The 15459-nt window shown below is 41.9% G+C and overlaps 1 protein-coding gene across 2 annotated transcripts in view; it reads left to right on the forward strand.

The window, feature by feature from the left end:
* Positions 1-15459, forward strand: part of LOC122988865 (zinc finger protein GLIS1) — a 76573-nt gene that overhangs the window by 55577 nt on the left and 5537 nt on the right. For both annotated transcript variants that reach the window (XM_044361506.1, XM_044361507.1), the window contains exons 7-8: positions 2828-2969; positions 9967-10147. In XM_044361506.1, the coding sequence (XP_044217441.1) occupies positions 2828-2969; positions 9967-10147 (323 nt within the window). The remainder of the gene's footprint in view (positions 1-2827; positions 2970-9966; positions 10148-15459) is intronic.

The following is a 15459-nucleotide window of genomic DNA, read 5'->3' on the forward strand; positions in this document are numbered from 1 at the left end:
ACTGAATAAAAGCAAACGAAAGTTGCATAAAGTCAAACTTGAAGTCCATAGTAAATTATTTTTTTTAATGATTCAATTCACAGTATCTATCATGGTTCATTTTTCAATATGTATTAAAAAATTATAGTGGGCATACATTTGTGTGGCTTTGTGTGTAATGTAGACTGCACCACTGTTGTACCCTGCTCAAGAACTGCTGTGCATCTTTTTGTTGGTCAGCTTCCATTGTGATCTTATACAAGTCAATACATTAGAGCTACAAGTTTTACAAACAGACCACTTTATGTAATCTGTCCTGCTCTGATGCACATTATCCACAGATCCATCTAGTTAGTTTAATTTAGGGGTTGGGAGGCCGGAGGTGGAGAGGAGGGGCGGCTTTGAGAATCGTTTCCCCGACAATAGATCAGGTTTGACCACATTTCATCGTGTTCATGGTCAAAAGCCCATTCTTTCCCTGACTGGAAGAGGGTAAATAACAGAGAGAATGGGCTCATTGTTGTGGAAGGGGCTGGATAGTGGCAGGCTGGATGATGTGTTCCTTTGCTTAGAGTTGTAAAGGGAAACATATGTGTGCTTGTAGCATTGTTAATAAGCTGTAGTGCGGAATACCCCAGTGGCAAGATGTTATGGACAAATGTCAAACAAACGCTCTTACTCCACTCTTGGAGCAGGCCTGTTAGGAGTGTTGCTGTGGGGAAAACAGAGCCCCAATTACATGTGATGAACGTTTTGCAGGGCACTCATAACGATCCCCAGGAGGGTGTGCACATGCACATTTACTGATACAGTATCTAGGTGTGAAATTATAATGTAGAGGATGCCAGCTGTAAAACCGTTGAGAAAAATCATGTTGAAAAGTTCAATCATTGGTGATTTTTGTGGCCAAAAAGGTGGAAGGCCTTAAAAGATGTAAGTCACAGATAAAGTTATCTGTCTGCTTGGCTCATTGCTGTCAATGAACTTAGTGGGAATAATCAGAAGGTAGATTGTTATAATGATAATGTTGAATAATGTCAGCGACTCCAACCACAAAATCAAAATGTGGAATTGATTTCTATGGAATAACAAAGGCTGGATTTTAGGATTGACAGATAGACAGACTGACTGAAAGGGTTGGAATCATGATGAAGACAAAAAAATCTTGTTGAGCGAAATTGACCTTGTCATCTGTAACTGCTGCACTTTTCTTACATTTTACTGGTACTGATCCAAATGACTCACAGCAACTGTGCCAGATTTTTATACATCTTGGCATCATAAAGTTACCACTTCGTACTATTATACACTAGAGTCAAGATACTTAATATCAGAACACGATGACAAAAATACATTTTGATTTTCTGACAAACTAAACCTACATCGGAGTCAGTAATTAGGAGCAGATTTCACCAGCTGTTAAGTTCGAAATGAGTCTAGTTATAATGTAAGTTATTGCTAAGTGGAGATTAACACACCACTGAATTAAAACAGGATACATGTTCTTTGTAAATAAAACATAAAGAGTAAATGAATGAAGATTAATTAGTTGATTAATTAATTGTTTACACCAAGTGACTTCAAGGTATAACTATTATGTAGCTAACTGACAAAACTAACATTAGCTTGCTAATATATAGCTGTTGACGCATTTTCGACGCATTTTCGACATATTTTTGACGTATATTGAGAAGTAAAAAAGGTCATGGAATATGGCTGATATATTTGTTTAATAATAATGTGAAGTGGGTAGATTTTCAATCACATTCTCCAAAATACACAACATACCACAAATTACAAAATGTTATGCCAATGACAAATTACCAAATACATGATGCAGGAACATGTCACCCATTGCAACATTGTGGCTCACTGATGTGTTTTATTAGTTTTTGGACAAAAATGGAGGTCTATGGCACAGAGGAATTAGCTATTTTAGGTTTTTGCTTCACAAGCTGCACTGGTGTTGATTTAATTCATTGTTGGCATTGATCTTGGATTCATTGGATTTGTTGAGGATAAGAAAAACACGGAATATCTAAATAGTCATCTGATATTGGAGCCAAAGCAGATGCCATTTTGACTTTTGGTAGAGTCCCAGTTCTCCAGTTGGTGTCATACTTCTGGCCAGCCTTGCTGCATTACACTGTCTTTCTGCCTACCGCTGATAAACAGCTATACTACTATCCCGATCCCTGTCGTGACTTAACAGTGTCTTTGAAGGTAAATCTCCCGAGGAAAGGAAAGATGTGGCTGTTAGTGCAGTCCTGGCAGGTACCTCAGTAACTGTAATGTTTTATTGCAGATAAATCCACTGATGTATACAACAGAGGTCAGCTGTTCCACTGATCCATAAGACAGATGTCCCATTTCTCCAACTGACATTAGTTTCCTTAGCTTTAGGTTTCTTCTGCGTGGCGTGTGATCGACTCTCCAGCTGAAATGTGTCTTCAGTTGTCCCCATTACTATTGGCAGTGAGAGAAACAGAAGCAATCTTGCACTGGCTCTGAGTTGGTACAGTGATCACTTACCCACCATGTTCAATGCCAACACATGACTCAAAAGGGAGTGTATGATCTTTCCTCTGGTTCTCCCTGACTGATAATGTATTCTCATTTGCTGAGTTACTGTTTCAAATTAACATTACAATCACATTATTGCAAAAAGAGAAAACATGAAAAAACACACTCTACATAGAGTCCAATGTACAAATAAGCAAAACTGAAGCTGTTTTTGTTCTTACTGTAGGTTGTGTAATCTTGCAAAACAGATGGAGTTCTTAGTAAATGACTAACCATCATTTCTTGTAAATATCATGACGTCTATTCCTATGTTTGTGATTGACAGCTTCGGCCGTGCCCTCACCTGGAGCCGGACGTCTTGAGTGACTGTCTGTCCATGCAGCACCTCCAGGGCTCTGCCCCCTCACAGCACCTCTACAACGGCAAAGATGGACGTTCTCCAGGGCTGGGCCAAGACATCTTCACAGGTGCACACAAGATGCTGCTGTTATCCAACACCCTGATAATGTAAACTCTTTCCCTTATGAAGGCATTAAGTAATCTGATACCTCTGTCAAGAACAAATGAGGTCTCTTTCTTACACCACCTTCTGTTTGCGACTTTTTATAATTTTAATTACCGCATAAGTTCAATAGAAATACATTTTAACAAGTAATACCACTTAATCATTTGCTTTGGCTTGAATACAAAATGCCACATGACACCAGTAGTAGCACCGTCCTCTGTGGTTGAGCAATTCAAAATGTGAGTGCAAGAGACTGGCTGCATTTCAGAATATCCATGGCCAGGGAGTATTTGTTCCAAAACAGGAGAAAAGGCCAGCAAATGAAGTCTGACCGCCAAAAATCCCAACACCTGGCAAAGCAATCACCGAGTCATTGGTGGTAATCAACAACCATGTCAACATTCCTGCAGATGTATTTTGGTCATTTTGTGCAGTGAAAATCATACTTGCGGTGCATATAATAACTCCACTATAAGTAATCTTTTATTGATTATATGCATGTTATATCAACAGTTTAGTCCTTGGACTGTACTGTTGGTTACTTAAGTTTAGAAGGAAGTGTTACAACCTCTCTCTTTTGTTTGTTTGGTTTGTATTCCATATCCATATCATGTTAACCTGTAAAAGACTGCAAAAACCATTAGCAACCACTACAAACGGAAACTTTTTTTCATCACATGTGGCCTTTAAACTTCCATTTCTCTAATTGATGAATTTGACCGTCACCAAGAGTCTTCACCACTTTGGATTGGGAACAAGAGAGTGATAAATAGACTGTAACAATCTTAAAGACAAGAGAGATGCCCCGCAGCTTCCTCAGTTTATGGACACATCTGTCCTTGTTTTCTGCCTGTACCCCATCCAGGCTCCCTGTCGCTCTCAGTTATTGTTGCTGGAACTCAGCGCACCGTTGATGACTGTAAACGCTCAACTTGTCTTTGAATGTCGAACCGGGCCTTTGAGTCTTGGCTTTCTACCCTCGGCCACCCTCTGTTTCTGAGCTTGCTCTCTTGTTGTAAATGTTTGAAAGCCCGGAGGAGCTCGTTCGTAAGCTGATGCCAAAGCATTCAAGGATGCGGTGTTATCCAAGGCCAGCAAAGATGTTGCAGGTTGGCATTCAGGATCTCCATTTACATGAGTTTCACTTTATTCAAGGGCCAATAAGATGCATGAAGAGGTGGAGCAAAGTGGGCAGGCATCCCATCATTAACACTTGTGGAGCAGAAAATGAGTCATGGTTCCAGTCAGAGCTTGACTTGTTTTCCTGTTACCCTGTTATACTTCTGCTCTTATTCACATGGCTGCAGCAAGACTTACGAGAAGCCCCTCTCTGTTTTATAGAGTGTAATTAGTGTGTTCCCTGATTAACCAGAGGAAGGACTCATCATCATTTTTAGTGCAGAGGTTTACATGCTCCTGCTGTTATGCTGAGTGGTTGATATCCCTCTCCATCTCCTTCTCACACAGAGCTTTCTTCCTGAACTGGACTAGAAGCCTTTCAGGGCCAATCTGCAACATCTACAGAACATAATCCTCTCCTAACTCTTAAAAGAGTGCCATCAGATCCTCTCTCTCTCCAACTGCAAGGAACTAGCGATGAAATTGAGGCAATCACAGCCATTATTTGTCGACTGTTTTGCCAGTCTGGTAGCAGATGTTGGGGCTAAAGGGGAAAACATTTAAGGTCTGTGATTGATGATTTGGGGGTAATGAATCAAGCTTGTAACCATTTCAGAGTGCTGTCCGATCAGGCCTCGGCATGCTTCCACTTGAGAACAGCTGGGACTGAAAAAGGCAAAACCAGGAGCACCGATCTTTTCTCTTTCTTTCATCTCCCCCTATCTTCTCTTCTTGTTGCTGGTAACTGCCCCAGACAGTCAGCATGCTGCTCTCCTCATGGATGCTGGGAAAGAAATCATGAGATAAATGGAGCAAAAGATATAGAGAGTAGAAGTGATGTTTAGAGATCAAGTTTAACTTCTCTTAAAGGAATAGTTCAACATTTTGTTAAATATGCTTATTTGTTTTCTTTCTGACAGTTTGATGAGATGATTAATACAACTATCATGTCTGCTTGGTAAATATGAAGCTACAGCCAGCAGCCAGTTAGCTTAGCTTAGCACAAAAACTGGAAACAGGGGGAAACAGTTATCCTAACTTTGTGTAAAGATAACAGAATCCACCTATCAGCACCTCTAAAGCTCACTAATTAACTACTTTTATCTGGTTTGTTTAATACAGTCAGTAGAATTTATGGAAAGGCCAGATGTATTACAGCAGATTTGTTGAGTGACATTTCCAAGTGCAGCTCCATAGACTATTAGACTCATGCACAGTTTGAAATTATAAACTTTTGCTGGTTCCAGCTTCTCAAATGAGAAGATTTTCTGATTTTCTCTGTTTTTGATTGCAAAATAAATACCTTTGGGTTTTGGAGTGTTGGTCGAGCAAAACAAGAAATTTACTGTAAGACGTCACCTTGGGGCTTTGGGAACTTGCGATGGGTATTTTTTACTACAAAATTAAAGGAATGAATAAATAACATTAATCAATAATGACAATAATCATTAGTTGCAGCCCTAGTTTGCAGCACATTCTGAAAAGGAAAAATGAATCAGTGTTGAAACAGTAGAAAAAGTTGGCAACATACAGCCAGCCTTAGAAGAAAATGTTGCCCCCCCACAGACCACTGAATCAACAAAATGTAAATCAAACATAATTTAGAAAAACACAATGATCAAAAAGTGAAAGACACAGTGGACATACTGGGACTGAACTTTCAATACTGAACCAAGGTAATTATACCATTCACTTGCGCTATACATTTTCAGCAGTGTGTGGGAACCTAAAACAGATCAAAATGATTTGAATTTACATGTCCCTGAATGAAATATGAAATGTAATTGTATTATCCCAAGTAAATAAGTTTAGTTGCCCAACAAAAACACTAATGGCTGTTATGCACACATATCATTTGAAGTATGATATGGAGCTGTGCACATGCAGAAGTACATCAGGTTTACTATACCATCACACTTAAATATACCTGCCTGCATGTACTGACATGTCAAGTCAAGTCAGTTTTATTTATATAGTGCCAAATCACAACAAATGTTATCTCAGGGCACATTTCACATAGAGCAGGTCTAGACCATACTCTTTAATTTACAGAGCACCAACATTCCCTGATGAGCAAGCACTTGGTGACACTCCCCTTTAATGGGGAGAAACCTCAAGCAGAACCAGGATCTATGTGGTTGGCCATCTGCCTTGACCAGTTGGGTTGAGAGAGAAAGAAGGAGGGGGAGGGGGAAAGAGAGACACAGAGAAGCACAGTAACAACAACAATGATAATATAAATATGACTAATAATGATAGTGGTAGCAGTTGACAAATATGACTAATAATAATAGTAGTAGCATTGGGCGTCAAGCTGGACCAAGGGGACAGCAGGTGGTCCACAGCCACAAGCAGCAGGCGATCCATAATGCATTAATGGGGAGTGAATGCATACAGATGGAGAGGGAGAGGAGAAGAGAGGAGCTCAGTGTATCATGGGAAGTCCCCTGACAGTTTAGGCCCATAGCAGCATAAGTAGGGGCTGGTCCAAGGTGAGCCTGGCCAGCCCTAACTATAAGCTTTATCAAAAAGGAAAGTTTTAAGCCTACTCTTAAACGGAGAGAAGGGTGTCTGCCTCCCAGACCCATAATGAGGAGCCTGATAGTTGAAGGCTCTGCCTCCCATTCTATGTTTGGAGACTCTAGGAACAAGTAAGCCTACATTGTGGGAGCGCCGGGTTCTAGGAGCAACTGTGGCTCAGGAGGCAGAGTGGGATGTCCACTAATCAGAGGATTGGTGGCTGATTCCCAGCTCCTCCAGTCCACATGTCCTTGGAAGTGTCCTTGGGCAAGATACTGAATCCCATTGCTCCCGAAGTCTGTTCCATCGGTGTGTGAATGTATGCGTGAAAGATTAGAAAACTCCTCCTGATGAGCAGGCACCTTGCATGGCAGCCTCTGCCATCAGCACACGAATGTGTGTGCTAATGGGTGAATGTGACTTGTAGTGTAAAAGCCCTATGAGTGGTCAGAAGACTAGAAAGGCGCTATATAAATGAGGTACATTTAGCATTTACCATTTAGTGGGGTAATAGGGTACTATGAACTCTTTAAGATATGATGGTGCTTAAGGGCTTTGTAGGTGAGGTGAAGGATTTTAAATTCTATTCTGGATTTTACAGGGAGCCAGTGTAGAGATGCTAAAATGGGAGAAATATGTTTTTTTCCAGTTTTTGTCAGTACACGTGCAGCTGCATTCTGGACCAGCTGGAGGACTTTAGAGATTTGATAGGGCAGCCTGATAATAAGGAATTGCAATAATCCAACCTAGAAGTAACAAATGCATGGACTTGTTTTTCTACATCTTTTTGAGAGAGGATGTGCCTGATTTTTGCAATGTTACATGGGTGAAAAAAGGCAGTCCTTGAAATTTGTTTTATGTGGGAGTTAAAGGACATATCCTGATCAACGATAACTCCCAGATTCCTTACGGTGGTGCTGGAGGCCAGAGTATTGCCATCCAGAGTAGCTATATCATTAGATAATGTGTTTCTGAGGTTTTTATGGCCAAGCACAATAACTTCAGTTTTGTCTGAGTTTAGTAGCAGAAAATTGCAGGTCATCCAGGTCTTTATGTCCTTAAGGCATGCTTGGAGTTTAGTTAATTGATTGGTTTCATCTAGCTTCATTCATAAATATAATTGGGTATCATCTGCATCTGAGTATTTCCTAATAATATTACCTAGAGGAAGCATGTATAAGGTGAATAGTATCGGTCCAAGCACGGAACCTTGTGGAACTCCATGTCTAACTTTTGTGTGCATCACTAACGTGGTGTCAAATGCAGCACTAAGATCTAACAAGACAAATACAGAGAAATCCTTTGTCCAATGCAAGTCATTCATTTGTAGTTTTCATCAGTGTCTCTGTGCTATGGTGCACTCTAAATCCTGACTGAAAATCCTCAAATAAACTATTGTTATGTAGCAAGTCACACAACTGATTGTCGACTGCACTTCTCTGGAATTGCTTCCTTCAATTTAGCTACAGCACTATCAGATAAACATCTAGAGAGGACATTTTTGTGTAATGGCATGTAGTCCAGTAAAAGGAATTCAAAAGTTATTAAGTAATGGTCAGATAAAATAGGATTTTGTGGAAAGACTATAAATGTTCAATTCCGATGCCATATGCCAGAACAAGGTTGAGGGTGTGATTAAAAGTGGGTTTATTTACATTCTGAAAGAAGCCAATTGAGTCTGATAATGAGATAAACGCAGTGCTAAGAATATCATCATCAGAAATGGCTGTAAAGGTTGGGCGTGAAAGACTAAGAACAAGGCTTACAAATGACTTAGTTAATAATAATTAGTTAATAATTAAATTTAGGTTGAGGTTATTAGGGTTGATTATTAGGCTTGAGTTGAAAATGGTTGCAATTCCACCTCCTCAGTCGGTGTCCGAGGAGTGTGAGTATTAATATGCTTGGGGGGAGTGGATTTATTTAAGCTAACATATTCTTCATGACACTGCCAGGTTTCAGTAAGACAAAATAAATGAGTGTGATAGTCTGATATTATTGTTTACTAATACAGCTTTAGATGACTTTGTTGTACTATTTTGTTGTGATTTTGTTGTACTATTGCAGTGGTGGTGATAATTTTTATTAGATTAGGGGCAGGGGGCCTCCACTTGGCGTAATCAGGAGTCGTTACCGCCAACGTGAATAATAATTTTACTATATTTACACTTATCCTTAGCCAGCAGTTTTAAATTTGATTCAGTGTTGCCCGCTCTGGCCGCAGAAATACATTTGACTATGGCTGCCAGTTTTGCTAACTTCACATTTCTCACTATGGAGCTGCCAATAATCAGAGTTGGTTTCTCAGCGGATATGTCACTGAGTGGGGAGAACATGTTAGAAACATGAACTGGTTGGTGGTGAACCGTGGGCTCCTGCTTAGGGTAAATCTTCCTTCAGACAGTGACCCAGCCACCCTGGCTTCCTGGCATCTCGGGAACTGCTGGGGGAGAGAAGGAGCTACACTGGGAGCTATGCTGGGTCAGTCCTCACTGGCTACTGGGGGCTGGCTAACTACAGTAGCTAGTGATTGAGTTCCCATGGTATGGAGTCAGGCTTCCAATTCACTGAGCCTTGCCTCCAACACGGCAAATAAACTACATTTATTACATGTACCATTATCAAAGGAGGCAGAGGAATAGCTACACATATGACACACTGAGCAAGAGAGAGCAGGAGAGTGAGAGGGAGAGAGAGAAACCAACGCTACCTGCTTAGCTTAACTGCTAAGCTAAAGCAGCTAACAGATCTGAATAGCGTGTAACCAACTGTAGGATTAGCGAGAAAGTAGCTAAAAGAAGGAGAAAGCCAAGAGTGCTTGAGCAGAACTAGTACCACATAAATGTACTGGTGAGCATCAACATGCACACACACACACACACACACAAACACACACTCACAAACACACACATACACATACACACACACACACACACACAAACACACACACATACACACATACACACACAAACACATTACAGAGGCTACCCAGTAACCTTATTCCTCCTTTAAAATGCCCTACTGTTCAAAGTCACTGTTCGAACACATGTAATGTTTTAGTTTATTATTGTGTAATAAGAACAAACAGCTCAAAGGACAACCGAGGCCAATCCCCGTGGCAGCACAAACAATGTACCCTTAATTACAAACAGCACAAACACAGAACATTTTATTTTACAAAGCTCTCTGATTGGATAAAGGTTGTCAAAACAAAATCCCGTTGCCATGAAATGGCTTTTAATTTGCTCAAAGGAAAGATGGAGTGCAGGGCCTCGAGTTTATTTGGCACATTTACTAAATTAGCTTTGTTTGTCTTTCAGGCCTGTACGCTGGCTCCAGCACCCCCCATCACAGTGCCTCAGTGGAGCTCCTCTCCCCTACCCCCAACTCTGCCCCCGCCTCCGCCGCTGACCTACCCTCCCGACAACACCGATTGGACCGAGACCTCGGCAGCCCTCATCACCTGTCCCCGCTGGCTGCCATGGATGGCACAAGAGACGGGTGAGTCATCCACAGATGTACAGTATATTAAGGATGTATTCAACTGTCGAGATGTGTCACTCTGACGCTCTGGGTCACTGGTAAGGGTGTGAGTATAATAAGTGTACCAGATGGGCGGTAAATATAAACATTTAATTTGGTAACTGTGAACATTTTCTAATGAATGAATGGAAAATGCTACAAACAGTCATGTAAAGCTTTGTCACAGTGCTGTCACATGACCAAAACTTCTTCTGACTGCCCTCTGGAGTAAATTCATAAATATGAGCTATAAAACCTGGGGGTATAAAGATGAACAAGAGCAACGTCTTCACTGAAAAATACGCCCACTTTGTCACAAACAAAACAGAAATTATTGCATGTGACTAGTTCTAACATGTAAGTATCCTCATAACTATACAAACACACAGAGGTCAGTTGGACTTTCTTACTCTATTAATCACGCTGATGATAGTATAATCCTCACACTGATTTTGACCCACTGTGTTTCCATTGTTTTTCACCTATTTATCATCCTGGACCCAGGCAGAACCACAGGGCGAACCCACTTAGGTCATGTTAGGTTAAACCTCTTGGTCCTGCTGACAAACCCATTTGGCCATCTTACTGGAAACAAACTGAACTCCACAACCCCTAAGACTTCCCTCATGGGAAGAGGGGCTGTGCTGGTCACCACAGGGTCAGCGTGACACATCACCAGCTCTATTTCTGGCACTCGAATCAGTATTCATAAGGTCTCCCATCTCTACTGGATACGACAGCCCCGGCACGATGACCAAACCGCTTGGCCGGACATGATTCACACTTTAATGAGAATAAACTGTCAAAGCAGTGTAATGGGATCATCTTTTAGTGTTTATTTAACAAACAAAAAAACTAAAGTTGTGAGTTCAAAGGACAAGAATCATCAGGTTCTCCCTGCAAACAGAAAATATAACCAAACAATTTATATTGTATAATCTTTACATAGTACCATATACTGTATACACTTAATTTGTAAATGGATCATACATCAAATACAAACAATAAGCTGTGTTAAATTATACAACTTCAAAAGACAGAGCATCTTCCACATTACTGAGGCAGTCTTTACGTCTTGGGATACTTTCAAAGAGAAGGCAATTAAACTGAAGGCTATTTTAGTATTATTTAATGAGTGTGCCAGTATTTCTACATCTTTAGCACAGACAAAAATGTGTTTATGTTCAGTGGAATTAATTGACTATAACAAGAATACACTAATTAGTCATAAACTGTACTGAAACACATTTTCACAACGCTGCCTCTTACAAGAGGTACCAACATGCACACATCTCACCAGAGTGCATAGAAAACCTGCAGCTTTCTTGCTCTAGGACACTTTAACAGGGATGGACAACTCTTTTCATGTAAATGTGTTTTCCTATCTTTGAGTATGTGTGTATGTGTATATGTGTATGTGTGTGTGTGTGTGTGTGTGTGTGTGTGTGTGTGTGTGTGTGTGTGTGTGTGTGTGTGAGGCACAGCATGTTTCCTATTAGTGCCGATGATTTCCCCAAAGATCCAGCCGAGCAGAGTTACAGAGCCCGAGTGTCGTCAGGAGGCACAGTGTGTACTGTACTAAACAATGTGCCGAAAACCAGGGAGGTAGAGAAGGAAAACAGTCTTTTACAGTTTAATAACATTGAGAAAGAGTGGATGGAATCAAGCATCATAAACCCTGTTACAAAAGTGATCGTGTTACATAAACACACTTTCTTTTAACTCTGTGGTCCGCTCTTTGGGTGTCTGTGTGTGTATATACACTTTTATGGGAGTATATACAGCATCGGCATATGACAGAACGAGATTTGATGGCTTTCTTACTCGAGCCGTGCATGCTTTTGTGCTTGTGTGTGTCTCTGTGTGTGGGAGTGTGTGTGAGTGAGAGGAGTTTACATATAGTAATCCAGGAAACACACATGATTGCTTGTGATTGGAGTGTGAGGCACAGCAGACCGGTCGACTTCCAGCACAAACAGTGCAGCGGTTGAAACCGTCTGGATGTAAACGTCCGAGCGCGGCTCAGAGACGTCAGGTCGGCCTGGAAGCATCTGGAAGGTGATGTGTTGTTTCAAGGCTTGAAAGCAGAAGGAGAACGCCGTCAAAATTACCTTGCGGTTTCAGTGCCTCTTTCTCGGCGGCATGCACAATTACCAGCGTGAAGAGAGGAATGGAAAGTGAAAAGGACCTGAGTAGGGGATGCTGTAACAGCGGTTACACGGGCAGGGTGACATATTGGATGTGAGACTTGAGTCCATTCCTTTAGGTGCTTGATGAAGAACATCTGAACATGTTGTGTGGGTAAATGTGGATCCCTGCATGCCTACAAGTGCGTGTTGATGTGCATATGTGTGTGTGGTTAGCGGTCCTTGCGTACATATGTAACATAAGTACCTATTACACCAAATAAGTAATCTCCCTTCTTAATGTATACCTTTGCTTTCCCACCTAAAGCTTCTGCATACTTGTGATGCGATGACAACGCTGCATTAAAATCGCAGCAATTTCCAAATTTACAGATTTCATCAAATCAAGATGTTTGACCCAAAAGCTCTCATGAATGCGTACATACACATACACTGTAGTGCTCTATCTGTTCATCACTGAGTATAGACGGAGGGCGGGGTGAGGAGTTAAAAAGCGACTTGTGGCAGGAGCTACAACTAGCCGGGCATGAAACGTCTACTTACATTTGCCTGAAGATGGAGCATTTGATTTACATGTTTAAAGCCTTGAGTATACAGGCTGCTGCCAAAGTCAATATCAGCGCCGCACTTGTTTTTCCCAAACGGTTTAGCAGGACATTAAACATTTTGACAAAATTATCAAACTAACCTGCCTCTAGTGTGGCAGCCTCTGACCTCATAGCTAAATGTGTTTACCCTGGCTCAAATGGACCATTTAGACTCTTTTTACTTTGTAAATACAAGTGTCATTTTTCTGAAGCTAATATTAAAATATGCCAGTTAAAATACATTTGGCGATCGGCATGGCACGAGTGCATGTGTGTGTTAGTGAGTGACTGTGTGTGTGTGTGTGTGTGTGTGTAGGGCCTCTCTCATAGAGATGGCTGTTCGACCATGGCGACCTGCGCTCACAGAGAGATGGGTGGTAAATGTTGTCATTCACTGCTTCGGCCATATGTGGTTATATAATTGCAGAGGGGAGAGTCTACTGCCTTTACCTGCATATTGGTATTAGAGCCCCTCTGCAAATATTAGTCTGAGGTGGTTTGATACGTCGGCAGTGATTGACACAGGCTAATTGAATTAGAGTGGAGGCAGAGACAGCACAGAGCTACATTAAGAGTTCCTACTCTGAAGGGGGACGTTCACGGCTTGTAACTCTACACTGTCTGTCTCCCAGCCATTATCATTCTCCGATGATCCAGAAAATGAGTGTCAATCTCACAAGCCAAACAAAAACATTTTTGAGGTAGTCGCTCATGGCAGCATGTGGTCAATCACTCATTTTGTGGTCCTCAGTTAATAATGCGTAGTCTTCAATTAACCTGTCTACATAAACGGTTAACTCAAAGAAAAGATTCAGTTGATTTACTGTCAAATTCCTCCCATAAGGATGGCGATTAAGGATGGATCCTTTTGTGTTTGGGGCAGTTATCTTTCTGGGACTAACAGAGAGCTTTCAGGGCCCCAAAAATATCCAGAGCCCTGGCTGTGCTCTTCACTCTGGGGCCTGCAGGGCTGGCTTAGCTTTAGCTTAGCTTTAGCCAGGATGCTGCAGTCTGTCTCTCAAGCACAGCTTTAGCCTGCTAACCAGAACCAGAAGTGTTCCCACCGATCTGCGCCAAAGAAGCCCCCATCATCCATCAGAGAGGCTTAATCGTCGGCTGCAAAGGAGGGAGATGAGAGGGAAGGCACAGGGTGTTTGTGGGAGAACTTCGGGTATGTGGAGGACAAGGTCTGATCCCTGCTCCCTAGTGGGACAGTTAGATGCAGGTGAAGGGAAGACGAACGAGGAGAAGAGCAGAACTGCTCATGAATCTTAAAGTTTCTTTCCATCCCATCATGCCTCCTTGCAAAGAGCCAAGTCGGCAAGGGCAGCCCCTCTTTAATATAAGAAACTGATGTTTCCGGGCAACAGTTGCACTCCAGTAATGATGACGTTGATGCCCGTGCACCTGAGTACAACTTATTTTGTCTGGTCTTGCATGTGGCTTTAAGTTGGAATGTGCCTTTTATCTTCTTGTCGTAGCATTTCTGAGGCTGGAGTCAGGAACTTAAGTGCTGAACAAACCTCATTCCCACAATGACATCAGCTCTCCCATATTACTCATAGAGAAACGCACCGAGCCACTCAAGTCAAAGTCACCGAGCTGCGCCCACTACACCATTCCCAACAAAGTTCTCATAAACTCCTCCCTTTAAAAAATCCTCACATCAACATCTCCCCCCTGACATTGCAGGAGAGGTCACATAGGTCACATCACTGTGCAATAGTAGAGAGCACACAAGAGTATACTGATCTCTCTACACTCTCCAAAGCCCCTCACCCTTCTCAATATTTAGAAGATTGAATCCATCAATCTGATAGCCTCACCTTAAAATCCCCTCCAACTCTACCTTCAGGAATCACAGGTCAACAGTCAACTCGCTCTCTCACTGCAGCGGGACAGAAGTGGGTGGGCCCGGCTGGAAAAAGGAGAGTAATGCTGGATGGTCAGTGAAGATGAATATCGGGGGAGAGATTAATGTGGCATATGAAAGATTCCCCTCATACCTCCAGCCTGAGTAGCTTGCTAGCGAGAGACTAGTGAGAGCATGGCCGGGGGCAGCTGGCAATGATTAGCTTATGATTCACTTTAGCTGCACATAGAGGCAGCTTGTAAAAATATGAACAGTATAACTGTTTCCTGAGTTTGTGCTGACAGCAGCTCCTGGGGGAATGGTGCTCTCTGCAGGAACACATGGCCACGCACTGGGCCTGTGCCAACCCATAGATTAGCCACGCTCGCTAACAGCTAGCTTCTCCAGAGTGGACTAACACAAGGTGCCATACAAGCTTCCTCAATTTTGTACAGATGGACATGAAGGTTAAGTGCAGTCCACATACAGTGTGCACTTGAATCGGATACCCAGATTAACATTTTGACAAGTAGAAGGCACTCAAGACTGAAAACCGCCGATGTTAAACAATTCTTCAGCCTGTTGCTATTTCCAAAGCTGTACTGATGGTTTTGGTTTATCATCTAAATGTCAAATTGTATTGATTTGCTAATCCTGCAAAATTTGGGATTGGAAAGTCCCTCTCTGTTTGTTTCAGAGCTAGCT

Source organism: Thunnus albacares, chromosome 9 (genome assembly GCF_914725855.1).
Source record: "Thunnus albacares chromosome 9, fThuAlb1.1, whole genome shotgun sequence".
Taxonomy (NCBI): Eukaryota; Metazoa; Chordata; class Actinopteri; order Scombriformes; family Scombridae; genus Thunnus; species Thunnus albacares.